General features: G+C 48.3%; 1 protein-coding gene across 1 annotated transcript in view; it reads right to left on the reverse strand.

The window, feature by feature from the left end:
• LOC139267193 (dystrobrevin beta-like) overlaps window positions 1-20,776 on the reverse strand; it is an 843,282-nt gene that overhangs the window by 460,687 nt on the left and 361,819 nt on the right. The window contains exon 9 of the mRNA XM_070885122.1: window positions 9,007-9,173. Within this exon, the coding sequence (XP_070741223.1) occupies window positions 9,007-9,173 (167 nt within the window). The remainder of the gene's footprint in view (window positions 1-9,006; window positions 9,174-20,776) is intronic.

Genomic DNA, 20,776 nt, shown 5'->3' on the forward strand with positions numbered 1-20,776 from the left:
GGGAGAGAGAGAGAGACTGTGGGAGAGAGAGAGAGACTGAGGGAGAGAGAGACAGAGACTGGGGGAGAGAGAGAGAGAGACTGGGGGAGAGAGAGAGAGAGACTGAGGGAGAGAGAGAGAGAGAGAGACTGAGGGAGAGAGAGACAGAGACTGGGGGAGAGAGAGAGAGAGAGACTGGGGGAGAGAGAGAGAGACTGGGGGAGAGAGAGAGAAACTGGGGGAGAGAGAGAGAGAGACCGGGTCAGAGAGAGAGAGACTGGGGGAGAGAGGGGGAGAGAGAGAGAGAGAGACTGGGGGAGAGAGAGACACTGGGGGAGAGAGAAAGAGAGAGACTTGGGGAGAGAGAGAGCAGAGGGAGAGAGAGACTGGGGGAGAGAGATACAGGGGGAGAGAGAGACAGGGGGAGAGAGAGACAGGGGGAGAGAGAGACTGGGGGGGGGGGAGAGAGACTGGGAGAGAGAATGGGGGAGAGAGAGAGAGACTGGGGAAAGAGAGACTGGGGGAGAGAGAGACTGGGGAAAGAGAGACTGGGGAGAGAGAGACTGGAGGAGAGAGAGACTGAGGGGGGGAGAGAGAGACTGGGGGAGAGAGAGACTGGGGGAGAGAGAGACTGGGGAAGAGAGAGACTGGGGGAGAGAGAGACTGGGGGAGAGAGAGACTGGGAGAGAGAGAGACTGGGAGAGAGAGAGACTGGGGGAGAGAGAGACTGAGGGAGAGAGAGACGGGGGAGAGAGAGACGGGGGAGAGAGAGACTGGGGGAGAGAGACAGACTGGGGGAGGGAGAGAGAGAGAAACTGGGGGAGAGAGAGAGAGGGACTGGGGGAGAGAGAGGAGAGAGAGAGAGAGACAGGGGGAGAGAGAGACAGGGGGAGAGAGAGACAGGGGGAGAGAGAGACAGGGGGAGAGAGGGACAGGGGGAAAGAGAGACAGGGGGAGAGAGAGTCAGGGGGAGAGTGAGACTGGGAGAGAGACTGGGGGAGAGAGAGACTGGGGGAGAGAGAGAGAGAGACTGGGGGAAAGAGAGAGACTAGGAGAGAGAGAGAGAATGGGCGAGAGAGAGAGACTGGGGGAAATAGAGAGACTGGGGGAAAGAGAGAGACTGGGGGAAAGAAAGAGACTGGGGGAAAGAGAGAGAGACTGGGGGAAAGAGAGAGACTGGGGGAGAGAGAGAGACTGGGGGAAAGAGAGAGACTGGGGGAGAGAGAGAAACTGGGGGAGAGAGAGAGAGACTGGGGTAGAGAGAGAGACTGGGGGAAAGAGAGAGACTGGGGGAAAGAGAGAGACTGGGGGAGAGAGAGAAACTGGGGGAGCGAGAGAGAGTGGGGGAGAGAGAGAGACTGGGGGAGAGAGTGAGACTGGGGGAGAGAGAGAGACTGGGGGGGAGAGAGAGACTGGGGGAGAGAGAGAGAGACTGGGGTAGAGAGAGAGACTGGGGGAGAGAGTCTGGGGGAGAGAGGGAGACTGGGGGGGTGGAGAGAGACTGGGGGGGTGGAGAGAGACTGAGGGGTGGAGAGAGACTGGGGGGTGGAGAGAGACTGGGGGGGGTGGAGAGAGACTGGGGGGGGTGGAGAGAGACTGGGGGAGAGAGAGACCGGGGGAGAGAGAGATTGGGGGAGAGAGAGACTAGGGGAGAAGGAGACTGGGGGAGAGAGAGAGACTGGGGGAAAGAGAGAGACTGGGGGAAAGAGAGAGATTGGGGGAAAGGGAGAGAAACTGGGGGAGCGAGAGAGACCGGGGGATAGAGAGAGACTGGGGGAAAGAGAGAGACTGGGGGAAAGAGAGAGACTGGGGAAGAGAGAGACTGGGGGAGAGAGAGACTGGGGGAGAGAGAGACTGGGGAAAGAGAGACTGGGAGAGAGAGAGACTGGGGGAGAGAGAGACTGGGGGAGAGAGACAGACTGGGGGAGGGAGAGAGAGAGAAACTGGGGGAGAGAGAGAGAGGGACTGGGGGAGAGAGAGGAGAGAGAGAGAGAGACAGGGGGAGAGAGAGACAGGGGGAGAGAGAGACAGGGGGAGAGAGAGACAGGGGGAGAGAGACAGACTGGGGGAGGGAGAGAGAGAGAAACTGGGGGAGAGAGAGAGAGGGACTGGGGGAGAGAGAGGAGAGAGAGAGAGAGACAGGGGGAGAGAGAGACAGGGGGAGAGAGAGACAGGGGGAGAGAGAGACAGGGGGAGAGAGGGACAGGGGGAAAGAGAGACAGGGGGAGAGAGAGTCAGGGGGAGAGTGAGACTGGGAGAGAGACTGGGGGAGAGAGAGACTGGGGGAGAGAGAGAGAGAGACTGGGGGAAAGAGAGAGACTAGGAGAGAGAGAGAGAATGGGCGAGAGAGAGAGACTGGGGGAAATAGAGAGACTGGGGGAAAGAGAGAGACTGGGGGAAAGAAAGAGACTGGGGGAAAGAGAGAGAGACTGGGGGAGAGAGAGAGACTGGGGGAAAGAGAGAGACTGGGGGAGAGAGAGAAACTGGGGGAGAGAGAGAGAGACTGGGGTAGAGAGAGAGACTGGGGGAAAGAGAGAGACTGGGGGAAAGAGAGAGACTGGGGGAGAGAGAGAAACTGGGGGAGCGAGAGAGAGTGGGGGAGAGAGAGAGACTGGGGGAGAGAGTGAGACTGGGGGAGAGAGAGAGACTGGGGGGGAGAGAGAGACTGGGGGAGAGAGAGAGAGACTGGGGTAGAGAGAGAGACTGGGGGAGAGAGAGAGTCTGGGGGAGAGAGGGAGACTGGGGGGGTGGAGAGAGACTGGGGGGGTGGAGAGAGACTGAGGGGTGGAGAGAGACTGGGGGTGGAGAGAGACTGGGGGGGGGTGGAGAGAGACTGGGGGAGAGAGAGACCGGGGGAGAGAGAGATTGGGGGAGAGAGAGACTAGGGGAGAAGGAGACTGGGGGAGAGAGAGAGACTGGGGGAAAGAGAGAGACTGGGGGAAAGAGAGAGATTGGGGGAAAGGGAGAGAAACTGGGGGAGCGAGAGAGACCGGGGGATAGAGAGAGACTGGGGGAAAGAGAGAGACTGGGGGAAAGAGAGAGACTGGGGGAAAGAGAGAGACTGGGGGAAAGAGAGAGACTGGGGGAAAGAGAGAGACTGGGGGAAAGAGAGAGACTGGGGGGAAAGAGAGAGACTGGGGGAAAGAGAGAGACTGGGGGAGAGAGAGAAACTGGGGGAGCGAGAGAGACCGGGGGATAGAGAGAGACTGGGAGAGAGAGAGAGACTGGGGGAGAGAGAGAGACTGGGGGAGAGAGAGAGAGACTGGGGGAGAGTGAGAGACTGGGGGAGAGAGAGAGACTGGGGGAGAGAGAGACTGGGGGAGAGAGAGAGACTGGGGGAGAGAGAGACTGGGGAAAGAGAGAGACTGGGGGAAAGGGAGAGACTGGGGGAAAGAGAGAGACTGGGGGAAAGAGAGAGGGACTGGGGGAGAGAGAGACTGGGGGAGAGAGAGAGACTGGGGGAAAGAGAGTGACTGGGGGAGAGAGAGAAATTGGGGGAGCGAGAGAGACTGGGGGAGCGAGAGAGACTGGGGGATAGAGAGAGACTGGGAGAGAGAGAGAGACTGGGGGAAGAGAGAGACTGGGAGAGAGAGAGAGACTGGGGGAGAGAGAGAGACTGGGGGAGAGAGAGAGACTGGGGGAGAGAGAGAGTCTGGGGGGTGGAGAGAGTCTGGGGGAGAGAGAGAGACAGGGGGAGAGAGAGAGACTGGGGGAGAGAGAGACTGGGGGAGAGAGAGACTGGGGAAAGAGAGACTGAGGAAAGAGAGACTGGGGAAAGAGAGACTGGGGGAGAGAGAGACTGGGGGAGAGAGAGACTGGGGGAGAGAGAGACTGGGGGAGAGAGAGACTGGGGAAAGAGAGACTGGGAGAGAGAGAGACTGGCGGAGAGAGAGACTGAGGGAGAGAGAGACTGGGGGAGAGAGAGACTGGGGGAGAGAGAGACTGGGGGAGAGAGAGACTGGGGGAGAGAGAGAGACTGGGAGAGAGAGAGAGACTGGGGGGGGAGAGAGACTGGGGGGGGAGAGAGACCGGGGGTGGAGAGAGCGACTGGGGGCGGGGAGAGAGAGACTGGGGGAGGGAGAGAGAGACTGGGGGGAAGTGAGAGACTGGGAGAGAGAGAGAGACTGGGGGGGGAGAGAGACTGGGGGGGGAGAGAGACCGGGGGTGGGAGAGAGACTGGGGGTGGAGAGAGCGACTGGGGGTGGGGAGAGAGAGACTGGGGGGGGGAGAGAGAGACTGGGGGGAAGTGAGAGACTGGGAGAGAGAGAGACAGACTGTGAGAGAGAGAGAGGCTGCGGGAGAGAGACTGGGAGAGAGAAAGAGACCAGGGTAAAGAGAGAGAGACTGGGGGAAAGAGAAAGAGACTGGGGGAGGGTGAGAGAGAGAAACTGGGGGAGAGAGAGAGAGGGACTGGGGGAGAGAGAGCAGAGAGAGAGAGACAGGGGGAGAGAGAGACAGGGGGAAAGAGAGACAGTGGGAGACAGAGACAGGGGGAGAGTGAGACTGGGAGAGAGACTGGGGGAAAGAGAGACTGGGGGAGAGAGAGAGAGAGACTGGGGGAAAGAGAGAGACTAGGAGAGAGAGAGAGAATGGGCGAGAGAGAGAGAGAGACTGGGGGAAAGAGAGAGACTGGGGGAAAGAGAGAGACTGGGGGAAAGAGAGAGACTGGGGGAAAGAGAGAGTCTGGGGGAAAGAGAGAGTCTGGGGGAGAGAGGGAGACTGGGGGAGAGAGAGAGAGACTGGGGGGGGGAGAGAGAGACTGGGGGAGAGAGAGAGACTGGGGGAGAGAGAGAGTCTGGGGGAGAGAGGGAGACTGGGGGGGAGAGACTGGGGGGGAGAGACTGGGGGGGGGGTGTAGAGAGACTGGGGGGGTGGAGAGAGACTGGGGGGGTGGAGAGAGACTGGGGGGGGGTGGAGAGAGACTGGGGGGTGGAGAGAGACTGGGGGGCTGGAGAGAGACTGGGGGGTAGGGAGACTGGGGGAGAGAGAGACTGGAGGAGAGAGAGACTGGGGGAGAGAGGGACTGGGGGGAGAGAGAGAGACTGGGGGAGAGAGAGACCGGGGGAGAGAGAGACTGGGGGAGAGAGAGACTAGGGGAGAGGGAAACTAGGGGAAAAGGAGACTGGGGGAGAGAGAGACTGAGGGAGATAGAGAGACTGGGGGAGAGAGAGAGACTGGGGGAGAGAGAGACTGGGGGAGAGAGAGACTGGGGGAGAGAGAGACTGGGGGAGAGAGAGACGGGGAGAGAGAGACTGGGGGAGAGCGAGAGAGACTGGTGGTGAGAGAGGCTGGGGGAGGGGGAGTGAGAGAGACTGGGGAGGAAGACATGGGTGGGGTGGGGGGCGAGAGACACAGGAGGGAGGGGGGATCGGAGAGGAGAGAGGGATCTCAGGGAAGATGGATCACATTCTTACAACCCCCTACAAGGGACATTGTTGGAGTGGGTGATATCCAGAAGTCATGACACTGTCACCATTCACTTCCTGCACAATAAACCTGTTAACAATCCATACACAATGCCTGCCCCATCTATGGTGGGTAGGGGGGCGGGTTGGGGAGGCATGCACTTGCGCTGGGGTATGGGACTTTGGCTGGGGAGGGATGTACTTGGACTGGGGTAAGGCACTTTGGCTGGGGGAGGGGTACTTTGACTGGGGTAAGGCACTTCGGCTGGGGGAGGCATGTACTTGGACTGGTCCTTGCTGTCTTCTGGGGAGCTTTGTCCTCTGTCGCTTCAGGAAGTCAAAGTGGATCAAGTTACAATTTGCAAAGTCAATGAGACCTTGGAATGGGCAGTTCCAGTGACACATTCGTGTGAAACTTCAGGGTGTGGCTTATCCTCCAAGGGGACCAATCATAGATAAGGGTTGTGCATGGTGATCATTTTTGTGGTACAAATAAGCACATCCTTAAAATTAACAGCAGAAAGAGATAACGCAACATGCTGGCACTATTTTTCTTTTTAACCTTTGGTAGAAAAACAACAAATGTGCCATCCTTCATTAACTCAGTATTACTGATAATACTAAATTTGAACCAGTAACCTGGGATATGGTTTGCACACCAAAGACCATGATGCATCACTTCCACACATGCTCAAAAGCCAATATAGCTCACCCAAAAATCTTTTGTACCTTAAGTTCACATGCAACCTAATGGTACGAGAAAAACTGATGCACTGGGAGCATGCTGCCTTTGATAAACATCTCATACCCTTTGAAACTGAAAACTGAGCTACAGCAGAAAAAAGTGTTCCCCATAGTTGATCAACCTGACCAAATTAACACGGTTGCTTTCTAAGCTCCATCCAGATGCGAGATCCTAGCTGTTTGCAGGTGTTACCAAACACTTTACCTTAAATTGACATATTTCAGGACAAAACATGCAGACTTTGTTCAGTGATTTCCACTTTGTTTGCATTCAAAATGTAATCTGGATGAGAATAGTGTCTTTGAACTGACATTTGGCATACCAGGCAGAAATGTACATTTCTCAAGCCTGAGCAAAGCAAACAAGCACTAACCTTCACATCTTACAGATATTAAAAATATATGACCTTAAAAGATTTAAAATGCAATGCAAATCATATTCATCATGAGTACCAATATAAATGTTGGTAGCATTCCTGAAGTTGGTTGACAAAACATAATTCTATGAAAAAAGCTTTAAAATTGCCTTGTTTACTGATGTAATTTACACATCAAAATAAAAGCAGATGCTGAACCAGGTGAATTCTCAAACGCAGAACTTTATGTGTGAAACTGCTCGAACTGAGTTCCATTAATTTGTAATTAAAATTTGCTATAATCTGGGTATTACTGTGCTCCCAGCTTAACTTTCCTCTCTTCCTCCTTCCAAGCTCCAAACATGCCATCCTACTTGCATCTGCTCCTCCCTGCATCCCTCTGTGAAAAAGCATGACTTATTTTAAGTACAGTCACCATGAATTCAGGAATGAGGGATCATATTTAACTCACCTCCTGGAGACACTACTGATAGGGAAAAATTTGGATTTTCAGACAGCATGGACAAATTTCACATTGGTGATTAATGGCTGAGATAAGAGGTCATGGTAAAATATGATGCTTGACAGAAAAATTACATAAAAACAGAAAATAAAGGATAATCATATTTATGGAATTTTTTCAGGGTGTATCCCAGGTTTGAATTTGAGACTATTGCTAGGGTGGGGTGTGGCAAAGTGTTACAGTAATCAAAATTTCCATGTTTGTAAAGGATAACAAAAGAGCCAAGGGACAATGCAACTAAATTCAGAAGGATCTGCACTTTCTGAGTAACCATTCAAAGGGTGCCACATGCAATTAAATGTGACTCAAGCGTGAATTAGGAAGGGAACATAAAAGGGTGTATGTGCTTAATTGATCAGTGATAGAGCTTTTTTTTATATTCGTTCCTGGGATGTGGGCATCGCTGGCAAGACCAGTATTTATTACCCATCCAGAATTGCCCTCGAGAAGTTAGAGATGAGCAGCCTTCTTGAACCGATGCAGTCCGTGTGGTGAAAGTACTCCCACTGTGCTATTGCGGAGGGGAGGCGAGTTCCAGGATTTTGACCCAGCGACAATGAAGGAACGGCAATATATTTCCAAGTCAGAATGGTGTGTCACTTTGACATTTCTATATATAGCCTGATTCTCAGTTGCTTTTGCAACCTGACATCTTTCATGCACACTTTTTCTGCTTCATCATATTCTCTATCTGTTGAATCTGACGTTAGTTGCCCTGCCTTGTCCCCTGGCTGACCCCCACATTCTACCCTATGTAAACGAGAGGTGATCCAAAGCTCGGCTGCCCGTATCCTAACTCGCACCGAGTCTTGCTCACTCATCACCCCTGTGCTCACTGACCTACATCGGCTTCCGGTTAAGCAACGCCTCGATTTCAAAATTCTCATCCTTATTTTCAAATCGCTCTGTGGCCTTGCCCTGCCCTTTCTCTGTAATCTCCTACAGCCCCACAACCCCGAGATATGTCTGCGCTCCTCTAATTCTGCCCTCCTGAGCATCCTGGATTGTAATCGCTCGACCATTGGTGACCGTGCCTTCTGTTGCCTAGGCCCCAAGGTCTGGAACTCCCTGCCTACACCTCTGTACCTCTCTTCCCTCCTTCAAGACGCTCCTTAAAACATACCTCTTTGACCAAGCTTTTGGTCACCTATGCTAATTTCTACTTATGCAGCTCAGTGTCAATTTTTTAAAATTGCATAATACTCCTGTGAAGCACCTTGGGATGTTTCACTACGTTAAAAGCACTATATAAATACAAGTTGTTGTTGTAGTGGGAATGTACCACAACTGTACCAGAACTATTGCCTCTTTGAAGGGAGCCAATTGTTCCATTAGAGTTTTGCCTGACAATTGTTGATTCCAGTTTACCCAGGCCAGGTCCATTCTCATCCCACTGAAATTGGCCTACCCCCAGATGAACATTTTTACTCTAGATTGCTCCCTGTCCTTTTCCATAGTTAATCTAAACCTTATGATAATATGATCACTGTTCCCTAAATGTTCACCTACTCACACTTGCTCCACTTGACCTACCTCATCCTCCCGTGAGTTGTTTAATTGTTCACTACGTTTCACGACTGGATGTGGAAGGTCTGCACTGCTTTGATCTGATCCGTTGGTTGTGAGATCGCTAAACTCTGTTGCTAGCATGCTATTTCCATTGCTTAACATGCATATAGTCCTGTGTTGTAGCTTCACTGGGTAGGTACCTCATTTTTAGCTACACCTGGCATGCTCTTCTGCACTCCTCATTGAACCAGGGTTGGTCCCTTGACTTGTTGGTAATGGTGAATCAAAAAAAAATCCTGGGGTATAGTAAATACATCTATGAAATTGTTACCAAAGTGTTGAAGTACAGTAAAAAGGAAAATAAGGGATGGAGTGACTGTGTGGACCCAAAGTGTGCACCTTTCCTGCAAGAGTAAATTGGTTATTTGGAGATACAAATAGTTACTTCCATCATAAAACATATTTTTACAAATTGTATCCTGTTACTCACCCAAGAGGAGTGCTCCTTCATTTGATGCTGGTTGCTATGGGAGCCACTAGCATAACCCCGCCAAAAGCAAGTCTGACAAAGTTGGTAGTTGTGGCATTGCTGGCAACGGTACCGAAAACCCATCATACTCTCGCTGCGACAGTACGAGCACTCCACCGGATGGAAGACTACAGAAAGAGAAATAAATTACATCAAATAAAAGCAGTTGGTGCACTCCAGAAATATTTTCCAATTGCTTCACCATGTTAGACTTTACATGATGCAGAGATTCACTTTGTAGTTGCTATTATGAACTAACTGTAAAAATATACTAGCTGTTATTTGAATATACATTGCTTGGATTAAAAATACACTTTTATTTGGCTTTATTATATTCAGCACCGAACACTAAAATAAATGACAATATCATGTTAAGTGCTTAATTGAAAGCGATAGTGCAGATCTCCAAAGCTTAATTTGCACTGTAACAGTAGTCAAAAGTTGAAATCAGTTGCCATAAAGAACACAGTAACTTTTCAAATGCTTGAATTCGACCATTCTATAACTTAGAAACATAGAAATTTCAGGAGCAGGAGGCTATTTCGGCCCACTGTGTCCACAAAGAGCCGCACGACCCTTGGTCAGCAGCCCTAAAGCTTACATATAAACCTATGAACAATGACAGAAAGGCAAAGAGCACCCAGCCCAACCAGTCCGCCTCACACAACTGCGACATCCCTTATACTGAAACATTCTACACTCCACTCCAACCGGAGCCATGTGATGTCCTGGGAGAGGCAAAAACCAGATAAAAACCCAGGCCAATTTAGGGAGAAAAAATCTGGGAAAATTCCTCTCCCACCCATACAGACGATCAAAACTAGTCCAGGAGATCACCCTGGCCGTATTCGATTCCCTGCAGTACTTACCATTATATTTGCGCCGTACAACAAAAGATCATCCAGTCTAATACCAATTACCAGCTCATGGTCCGTAACCCTGCAGGTTATGGCACTTTAAGTGCCCATCCAACCATCTCTTAAAAACGGTGACGATTTCTGCATCCACCACTCTTCCAGGCAATGAGTTCCAGATCCCCACAACCCTCTGCGTAAAGAAACCCCCCTCAAATCCCCTCTAAACCTTCCACCAACCACCTTAAAACTATGCTCCCTCATAATAGACCCCTCCAATGGAAATAGGCCCTTACTATCCATTATGTCCAGGCCCCTCAATATTTTGTATAGCTCAATGAGGTCTCCTCTCAACCTCCTGTGTTCCAATGAGAACAAACCCATCCTATCCAATCTGTTCTCATAACTAAGATTCTCCATTCCAGGCTGCATCCTAGTAAATCTCCTCTGCACCCTCTTTAGTGCAATCACGTCCTTCCTATAATACGGCGACCAGAACTGCACGCAGTATTCCAGCTGTGGCCCAACCAAAGTATTATACAATTTAAGCATAACCTCCCTGCTCTTATATTCTATGCCTCAGCCAATAAAGGCAAGCATTCTGTATGCCTTTTTAACCACATTATCCACCTGGCCTGCTACTTTCAGGGATCTGTGGACAAGCGCTCCAAGATCCCTTTGTTTATCTACACTATTAAGTGGTCTACCGCTTAATGTGTATACCCTTTCCTTATTAGCTCTCCCAAAGTGCATTATCTCACACTTCTCTGAATTAAATTCCATTTGCCACTGCTCTGTCCATCTGACCAGTAGATTGATATCCTCCTGCAGCCCATGACTTTCCTCTTCATACTCCTTATATTCAAATCTAAATCGTTGATATATACCACAAAAAGCAAGGGACCCAGAACTGAGTCCGGCGGAACCCCACTGGAAATATCCTTCCAGTTACAAAAACATCCATCAATCATTACCCTTTGCTTCCTACCTCTAAGTCAATTTTGGCTCCAACTTACCACGTTGCCCTGGATTCCACGGGCTTTAACCTTCATGACCAGTCTAACATGTGGGACCTTATGAAAAGCTTTGCTAAAGTCCATATATACTACATCGGACACACTACCCTTATCGACCCTCTTGGTTACCTCCTCAAAAAATTCAATCAGGTTAGTCAAACACGATCTTCCCTTAACAAATTCATGCTGACTGTCCCTAATTAATCCTTGCCTTTTCAAATGTAGATTTATCCTGTCTGTCAGGATTTTTTCCAATAATTTTTCCACCACTGAGGTTAGGCTGACAGGCCTGTAATTACTCGGCCTATCCCTTTCTCCCTTCTTGAACAAGGGTACTACATTAGCAGTCTTCCAATCCTCCGGCACCATGCCCAGGTCCAAAGAGGACTGGAAAATGATGGTCAAGGCCTCTGCTATTTCCTCTTTTACTTCGCTCAACAGCCTGGGATGCATTTCATCCGGGCTGAGGGACTTATCTACTTCCAAAGCTGCTAAACCCCTTAATACTTCCTCTCTCACTATATTTATTTCATCCAGAATATCACACTCCTCCTCGATAGCAGTATCTGTACTGCCCCTTTCCTTTGTGAAAACAGATGCAAAATATTTGTTAAGAACTTTAGCAACATCTTCTGCCTCCACACAAAGATTACCCTCATGGTCTCTAATAAGCCCTACCTTTCTTTAGTTACCCTCTTACTCTTAATATATTTATAGAACATCTTAGGTTTTCCTTAATTTTACTAGCTAAGAATTTCTCGTGCTCTCTCTTAGCATTCCTAATATCCTTTTTAATTTTGCCTCTTAACTTTCTATATTCCTCTAAATATTCTATAGTACTTAGCCGTTAATATATGACATAAGCTTCCCTTTTTTCTTTATCCTCCCCTATAAGTCCCGAGACATCTAAAGGGCTCTGGAATTATTTTTCCCAGCCTTTTTCTTTAAGGGCACATGTTTGGCCTGAGTCTTCCCGATCTCCTCCTTAAATGCCTCCCACTATTCCGACACTGATTTACCCACAAGTAGCTGTTTCCAGTCCACTATGGCCAAATCAGCTTTTCGCAAATTCGGGATTTTTAATCCAGGCCTATCCTTGTCCTTATCCATAACCAACTTGAATCTGACTGAATTATGGTCACTGGCACCTAAGAGCTCTGCCAATAATACCCCTTCAACCTGCCCAGCTTCATTCCCCAAAACTAAGTCCAAGACAGTCCCTCTCGTGTTGGGCTTGCTACATACTGACTAAAAACGTTCTCTTGAATGCATTTTAAGAATTCCACACCCTCTATACCCTTCACACAATATTTGTCCCAATCCACGGGCTCAAAATTGGCCCACCTGTTTTTTCGGCACACTCACCAGAGATGCGCCGACGTTGTGGGCTGAAAATGGCGCCAAAAAGATGTCCTTTGTGATTTTTAAGATACTCCAGAAAAATCAAGTTGCTCCAAAAAAAACGGAGCAACTCCTGGGCAATTTTGAGCCCAATATTTGGATAGTTAAAATCCCCTACTGTTACTACCCTATGGTTTTTGGACTTCACAGCAATTTGCCTACATATTTGCTCCTCTATCTCCCTCCCACTGTTTGGGGGTCGAAAATACACGCCCAGCAGTATGATCACCCATTTTTTATTTTTCAATTCGACCCAAATGGCCTCATTTGATGATTCCCTCTAACATATCATCCCTCCTCACTGCTGTAATAGTTTCTTTATCAGTACCGCAACACCCCCCCCCCCTTTTTACCCCCTCTCTATCTTGTCTAAAAATCTTATAACCAGGAATATTGATCTGCCAAACCTGCCCCTCTTTCAGCCATGTTTCTGTAATGGATATAATGTCATACTCCCAAGTGTCCACCTGTGCTCTTTGCTCATCAGCCTTTTTCGCTATACTCCTTGCATTAAAGTATATACCATTTAGCACAGGAAGACCTCCTTGCTTACTATTTACTAAGCCTTGTTTCCTCTGTCTATCAGATTCGCTTTCTAGATTCTTGCTTTCCAATTTCGGCTTTACTTCCTTCCCTCTTGAACTTGTTCTCAGGTTCCCATCCCCCTGCCAAGCTAGTTTAAACTCTCCCCAACAACACTAGCAAAACTCCCCATGAGGATACTGGTCCCGGCGCTGTTGAGGTGCAACCCGCCCGGTTTGTACAGATCCCATCTCCCCTAGAAGCGGTCCCAATGCCTCAAGAATTTAAAGCCCTCCCTCCTGCACCAGTTTTCCAGCCACGTGTTCATCTTCTCTCCTTCTATTCTTCTATTCATTAGCACATGGCACCGGTAGTAACCCGGAGATTACTACCTTTGAGGTCCTACCCTTTAATTTTCTTCCGAGATCTCTGAATTCTGCCTATAGGACCTCATTCCCCTTTTTACATATGTCGTTGGTCCCAATATGGACCACGACCTCTAGCTGTTTACCCCCCGCCCCCCCCCCAGAATGCCCTGCGTCCGCTCTATGACATCCTTGACCCTGGCACCAGGGAGGCACAAAACCATTCGGGAGTCACGTCTACGGCTACAGAAACCTTAAAAAAAACTTGCCAATTCTCTGAGGTAAAAGCAAACAAGTTTGTAAAGATATCGGTATTGGCTGGGAAACACCTAGGGTAACTAAGCATTAGGACAGCTAATCAAATCATGCAATATTTTCCTGTTGAGGACCAAGCCAAGTCTCTCATTTTTATGTAAAGAAGAAAAGGTTTTCCTAACAGCTTTAACAGCTAACAAATGCCACTAAATATGGTGGTTACATAATCCAGTTCCATTCAAGGATAATTGAACTTAAGTTTGTACCATTCAGTATTTATTATGTGACTGGGCTCTACATTAGGGCAAGAATACTGCAAAATATAATGACACTACCTAGCATTTTTGCCTGAAGACACTTGCAAAAGCATCAGACTTTTTTTCTTGCACTTATACACTGGGCTCCACCATGGTTGAGGATGGGTGCGTTCATGAAGCCCCCTCATCCTGCTAGTTGCCTGGATGTCCACTCCCGTTCTCGACTGGCTTTGGGAGGACTACATCCTCCAATACACTGGTTGTGAAACCACTTAGCTCTGGCGATAGCCTGCTGCTTTCGCTGGTGGTCCTGCGTAATAGGGAAGTTCTCCATGGTGTCCTGATCAATATTTATCCCTCAACAAGCACCACTAAAACAATTTATTTGGTCATAATAACATTGATATTTGTGAGATCTTGCTGTGCATTAATTGGCAGCCACGTTTCCTACATTACAACAGTGAATACACTTCAAAAAGTACTTGATTGGCTGCTAAGCGCTTTGGGACATCCTAAGGTAGTGAAAGGCAATATATAAATGCAAGTCTTTCTATTTTTTTCTACAAGTAGCTTCACTAAGTTCATACGCCATTGTAAAATATGCAAAGTGCTGACCCAGCATGCATTGCTACATTCCACGTTGAACCAGGGTTGGTCTCCCGGCAAGATAGTGAGGAAAGGGTGAGGGCTGTACCAGATCATGAATTTGCAGATTGTGGTAGTGTACAATCCTGCTGCTCCTGATGGCCTACATAGCTTCATGGATGCCCACTTTTGGGTCGCTAGATCTACAGTTAGTCTGGTCCACTTAACATAGTGGTAGTGCCACACTACATAATGGAGGATGTCCTTATTTCTGCCAATGCTATCATGTGTCCGTGACAGGTAGGTTGGTGAAGATCAAGTCAAATAAGTTACTACCTCTTGTTGATTCCTTCACCAGCTCATGCTGGTGTGGTTTGGGAGCTATGTCCTTCAGGACTTAATCAGCTTGGTCAGAGGTGGAACTACTGAGCCACTCTTGTCAGTGGACATTAAAGTCCCTCACCCAGAGTACATTCAATGTCATTGCTTTCCCTAGAGCTTCCTCCGAGTGCTCAATATGGGATTGTACTGATTCATCGGTTTGGGAAGACAACAGGTGGTGATCAACAGGAGGTTTTTTTGACCTCATTTGACCTGATGCCATGAGATTTCATAGGGTTAGAGATAATATTAAAATGTAAACCAGAGTCCCAAAATCTGTTTCTTAAATGTCACTTTTTACAGTTCCCTTTCCATGTATTATGGCCTGGAGGCTTTTATTAGCCTGGCAAGTATCAGAACTTGTGCAATGATCACACTCCTTGTTCCATTCCCGAAATGAACACTCTGCATTTATGAATGACAGGTTGACACCCAAACAATTTTATCAAATTCATCAAAATCTATCTGGATCCTCAAGATCACTGACAACGTTTGACAAGTATCAGATAAACCAGTTTAATTTTTGAGATAACAAATTGTTGTTTGCGGAGAGAGAAGGTTCTAAATGTAGGTTCGCATGGTCTCTATCCTTAACCGAGACTCTGCCTTTGACTCGAGTGTCCTCGACTCCATGCCACCATGCTATCCGCCACCATCTCAGCAAAACCACAGCCCTGCACGAGGTAGAAAAGGCCATCCACCAGCTTAAGAACAACAAAGCAATGGGAGCGGATAGAATCCCTGCTGAGGCACTAAAGTATGGCAGAGAGGCACTATTGGCACGAATGCATGACCTCATCTCTCTCATCTGGAAGGAGGAGAGCATGCCGGGAGATCTCAGAGATGCAGTAATCGTGACCATCTTTAAAAAAAGGGACAAGTCCGACTGCGGCAACTACAGAGGAATCTCCCTGTTATCAGCCACTGGGAAAGTCGTCACTAGAATCCTCCTCAACCGTTTTCTCCCTGTGGCCGAAGAGCTCCTCCTGGAGTCGCAGTGTGGATTTCGTCCCCTACGGGGCACAACGGACATGATTTTTGCAGCGCGACAGCTGCAAGAAAAATGCAGGGAACAGCACCAGCCCTTGTACATAGCCTTCTTTGACCTTACAAAGGCCTTTGACACTGTCAACCGCGAGGGTCTATGGAGTGTCCTTCTCCGTTTCGGCTGCCCCAAAAAGTTTGTCACCATCCTCCGCCTGCTCCATGACGACATGCAAGCCATAATCATGACCAATGGATCCCATTACAGACCCAATCCACGTCCGGACCGGGGTCAAACAGGGCTGTGTCATCGCGCCAACCCTCTTCTCAATTTTCCTTGCTGCCATGCTCCATCACACAGTCAACAAAATCCCCACTGGAGTGGAACTAAACTACAGAACCAGTGGGAACCTGTTCAACCTTCGCCGTCTCCAGGCCAGATCCAAGACTGTCCCAACCTCTGTCGTCGAACTACAGTATGCGAAAGACGCTTGCGTCTGCGCACATTCAGAGACTGAACTCCAAGTCATAGTCAACATCTTCACTGAGGCGTACGAAAGCATGGGCCTTACGTAAACATCCGTAAGACAAAGGTCCTCCACCAGCCTGATCCAGCCACACAGCACTACCCCCCATTCATCAAGATCCACGGCGCGACCCTGGACAACGTGGACCACTTTCTCGACCTCAGGAGCCTCTTATCAACAAGGGCAGACATCGAAGACAAGATTCAACACCGGCTCCAGTACGCCGGTGTTGAATCTCGTCGTCGATGTCTGCCCTTCGACTGCCTGAGGAAAAGAATGTTCGAAAATCAGGCCCTCAAATCTGCCACCAAGCTCATAGTCTACAGGGCTGTAGTGATACCCGCCCTCCTGTATGGCTCAGAGATGTGGACCATATACAGTAGACACCTCAAATCGCTGGAGAAATACCACCAACGATGTCTCCACAAGATCCTGCAAATCCCCATGAGCATCCTTGACCAGGCCAACATCCCCAGCATCGAATAACTGACCACACGCGACCAGCTCTGCTGGGCAGGCCACAGTGTTCACATGCCTGACACAAGACTCCCAAAGCAAGCGCTCTACTCCGATAGCCTATACGGCAAGTGAGCCCAAGGTGGGCAGAGGAAACATTTCAAGGACACCCTCAAAGCCTCCTTGATAAAATGCAACATCCCCACCGACACCTGGGAGTCCCTGGCCAAAGATCACCCTAAGTGGGGGAAGTGCATCCGGGAGGGCGCTGAGCACCTCGAGTCTCATCACCAAGAGCATGCAGAAATCAAGCGCAAGCAGTGGAAGGAGCGTGCGGCAAACCAGTCCCACCCACCTTTTCCTTCAACAACTGTCTGTCCCATCTGTGACAGAGACTGTAATTCCTGTATTGGACTGTTCAGTCATCTAAGAACTCATTTTTGGAGTGGAAGCAAGTCTTCCTTGATTTCGAGGGACTGCCTATGATGATGATTCTCAGATCACCTATTTTAGACAGACTGTGTCAGCTTAGAACAGTCTGATTTTGCCCAGATGGAAGAATTGGTGCGTGAATGGCTCAAGTAATTCCATTTCACAAGTAGCTCAGGTTTTGGAAAATCCAACAGCTGGTATGTTAACACCCTTCACTGGAGCACCGAAGCACAAGGAATAGAAAGACTGCAGGCTTAATGTCCAACTCTGTTCAGTTGGTAATCTTTGTCCCACTGCACAGGAAAACACTGAGCAGAGACAAGGAAAAGGATGCAAAAGCAGGAACATTTCACGAGATGACTCACTTGCATTTACTACATAGCCCAATTTAGGTAGAACTGCTGAACATCTCGGAGCAAATTACCCATTCGCTCTCACTTGCATCTAATATGTAATCTAATGAGCAAGAGGGAAAAATTGGATGGAGAAGGGACTGACACCAACATATGCAACCGCAAGTCTTAGTCTAATAAATTATTGAGACCATCAGTTATATACATACATAATTTTTATTAGGACTTTTTTTTAAATTTCAAATTTCATTCAAAAGAAAGAGTAAAAACATATGGTTTGTACAGCAGAAAAACAGTAACTTGCATTTGTATTGTGTCTTTAACCAACAGTAATGCCACAGGTTGGGAAAGTCGAGTTCTGGGGTTGGGGGAGGACGGGGTGGGAAGGGGTGGGTGTTGGCAACAAACAAGGAAGCTTCTTTTGTACATGTTCAAGAGTTTAAATTTTCCCGAGGTATTTGAAGCCAGCCACCGACAGCACAAAAAGCAAGAACGAACAAGTGTACACGTAGATGTTCTGAGCGAGGGACAAACCCTCGCTTTTGAAATACTGAAGTTGTATCCTAAGTATTGGTCAAACTCCTTGATGTTTTTCTTGGTAAGATATTGCGGAGTGAGGCAAAGGGGTGAGCTACCTAAAGTAGAATAACATCAGGATACATTTTATGTTTGGTCTCTCCAGCCTCTTGTCCATGATTATCTGAACTCACTCTGATTATTTTTTTTCTCAGTGACTCTATTGCCAGAGCAAAGAAGAGGGAGGATAGGGTGCAGCCTTGTCAGGTCCCTCATGGGAGGGGGAAATGCAGGAGAGCCAAGGTCATTTGTAGACAGCATGGATGGGCCACTTTCCAACGGATATCAATCCATATTTTCCTCAAAATAGAGTGAAGGACATACAAGTACTTTGTGTTTGAACTGAGGATCAAAAATTGCATTCCTTCACCTTCACTCACAAATCTTATATAGGATATACGGCACAGAAACAGGTCATTCAGCAGAACCAGTCCATGCCGGCATTTATGCTCCACTCGAGCATGTCTTTCCTCATCTAAATCTGTCAGCATCACTCTCTATTCCCTTCTCCCTCATATGCTTGTCTAGCCTCCCCTTAAATACATCTATACTATTCGCTTCAATCACTTCCTGTGGTAGCGAGTTCCACATTGTCACCACTCTTTGAGTAAATCTTGATTGACAATGCTAAATTCCATGCCGTTGGGAGGCAGGTCTTTTACTCTATCCAGCGCACAGTTTCAAGTCAATACCAAAATGAATTGGAAATCAAAACAAGGTAAGTTCTTCAATTAAAAAGGACATGCTCTTGGATTTAGTTCATACCAGGGAAAGGAGTCTGCTTTAAAAAACAAAAAGATAAAATTCTCTGCTCTCAACTCCTGCACAGAATCTGTACAGTACTACATAGTTGTCCGAAGAGAGTATAATACACAAGAATAAAAGCTACAAGAGAGTTTTGTTTCCCTTATGGAGTATAAGCAAAATAAATGTTGTCAAGCTCGTGTTGTAAACACAGGAAAAATGGATAATTTTCCATTTTGTATCAGCATCATGTACATCCAAATCAGGTATAGAATAGTTTGAGGCAGTGTGAAATTCCATCTACTTTGTCTCAACAATGTGCCAACAACAGTCCCAACTTAGAAAACTGTCCACTACCGTATCAGTTGATATTTTTCATTTCCCACAACAAGCACCAAGTTAAAAAATTTAGGGGCCTATTTTCCCATGATACTTTAGCCACTGAAGCGCCTCCAAGGTTTCCAATATGGGGGCTTGAGCTGCAACACCAGTTTAGCCCTCGTTTAGCACAAGACACCATCTTGGTAAAGGAATTGAAGCTTACATGAGGATCCCGCCCAGAGGATCATTAAGGGGCGGATTGCCACTTAAGTTGCTTGGTAGCGCTCATTTACGAAGCTGCACAGCAGTTTGGTGGCTAGCACTTGAACTAACGGCCTCTCCTAACAGTGTTCAGCTGATTAGGATTAAACAAGTCATTGCTGAGGATTTTGAGCATTACTTAAAGGCACATTCAGCTTTCACTATTAATTTGCTGTTGGATGTTTGAAGAGGACATTTGAAACATATTGGGAAAATTTTTGGGACAATTTGTCAAGACTTCACCAACACTTTATCAGCATTGATTCTGTAAATTATCTGAGGACTTCGCCTAAAGAGGGTGAGTGCTGTGCTATTCTACCTTCCTGGACACCTTGTCGGAGTCACCAGGAGAAAAGGAGTACATGGTCATGAGCATCTTTCAAGGGGTCACCCTTGCTCTACAGGAGAAATTGGAGAAGGATACGAGTCCAGGCAGATCAGCACAAACTCAGACAACAGGAGGGCGAGGTGGAGTCCTTCCTTCCCTCTGCGGGTGCAGGACATCCCTCCTTCTTTGGACCTTCTCCACCAGGACTTCCAGAGGATCTGTGCGCCCTCTCCCTTAGTTTGTGAGCCATCCTGAAATGTTCCACTGTCTGTCAGCCAGCGCACTCCACACCTTCAGTGGAGGTGGGTGCATGGAGCCCACATATACTGCTCCATTAAAATTGCTTCTAATCAGCGCTTGAGGGCTAAACCTGCAGGTGTCTGTTTTAGCACCTCCGGGCAAGTTCAAATTATCGTAATTAGCAATTAGGCCAAAAATTGTAAGCTAAAACCAGGCTTTCAAACATGCATATCTTATTAGCACAGCACCCACTTAGGGCTCAAGTTTCGGCCTGAGTTGCTCCTATTTTTTTGGAGCAACTAGTTTAGAATGGAGCATCTTAGAAATTGCAATTCTCGGCATTTAGTTTGCTCCAGTTCTAGCGAGTTAGAATAGTTCCATTTTAGAACAGATTTTTTTTTCAAAAGGAGGTATGGCCAGCCACCTATGCCTGTTTTGCAAATGTAGGCAGTGAAAACTTACTCCAAACTAACTTAAAATGGAGTAAGTGTGGATTTTTGTACGCTCAGAAAAACCTTGCCAACACTTATAAATCAGGCGTAGGGAATGAGAGATGATGGGGGGGGAGGGGGGGGTTTACAAACATTAAACACTTCACGTTTGGGGTTGGGGAGGGGGAGGGGAGGTAAGGGAGGGGGGGGGGAGGGGGAGGGGAGGTAAGGGTGGGGGAGTAAGGGAGGGGGAGTTGGGGAGGGGGAGGGGAGGTAAGGGAGGGGGAGTAAGGGAGGGGGAGTGGGGGAGTGGGGGAGTGGGGGAGAGGGAGGGGAGGGGGGAGAGGGGGGGGGGAGTGAGGGGGGGGAGTAAGTGAGGGGGGGGGAGTAAGTGAGGGGGGGGGAGTGAGGGGGGGGGAGTGAGGGGGGGAATAGGGGAGGG

The sequence above is a fragment of the Pristiophorus japonicus genome, chromosome 7 (genome assembly GCF_044704955.1).
Source record: "Pristiophorus japonicus isolate sPriJap1 chromosome 7, sPriJap1.hap1, whole genome shotgun sequence".
Lineage (NCBI taxonomy): Eukaryota > Metazoa > Chordata > Chondrichthyes > Pristiophoridae > Pristiophorus > Pristiophorus japonicus.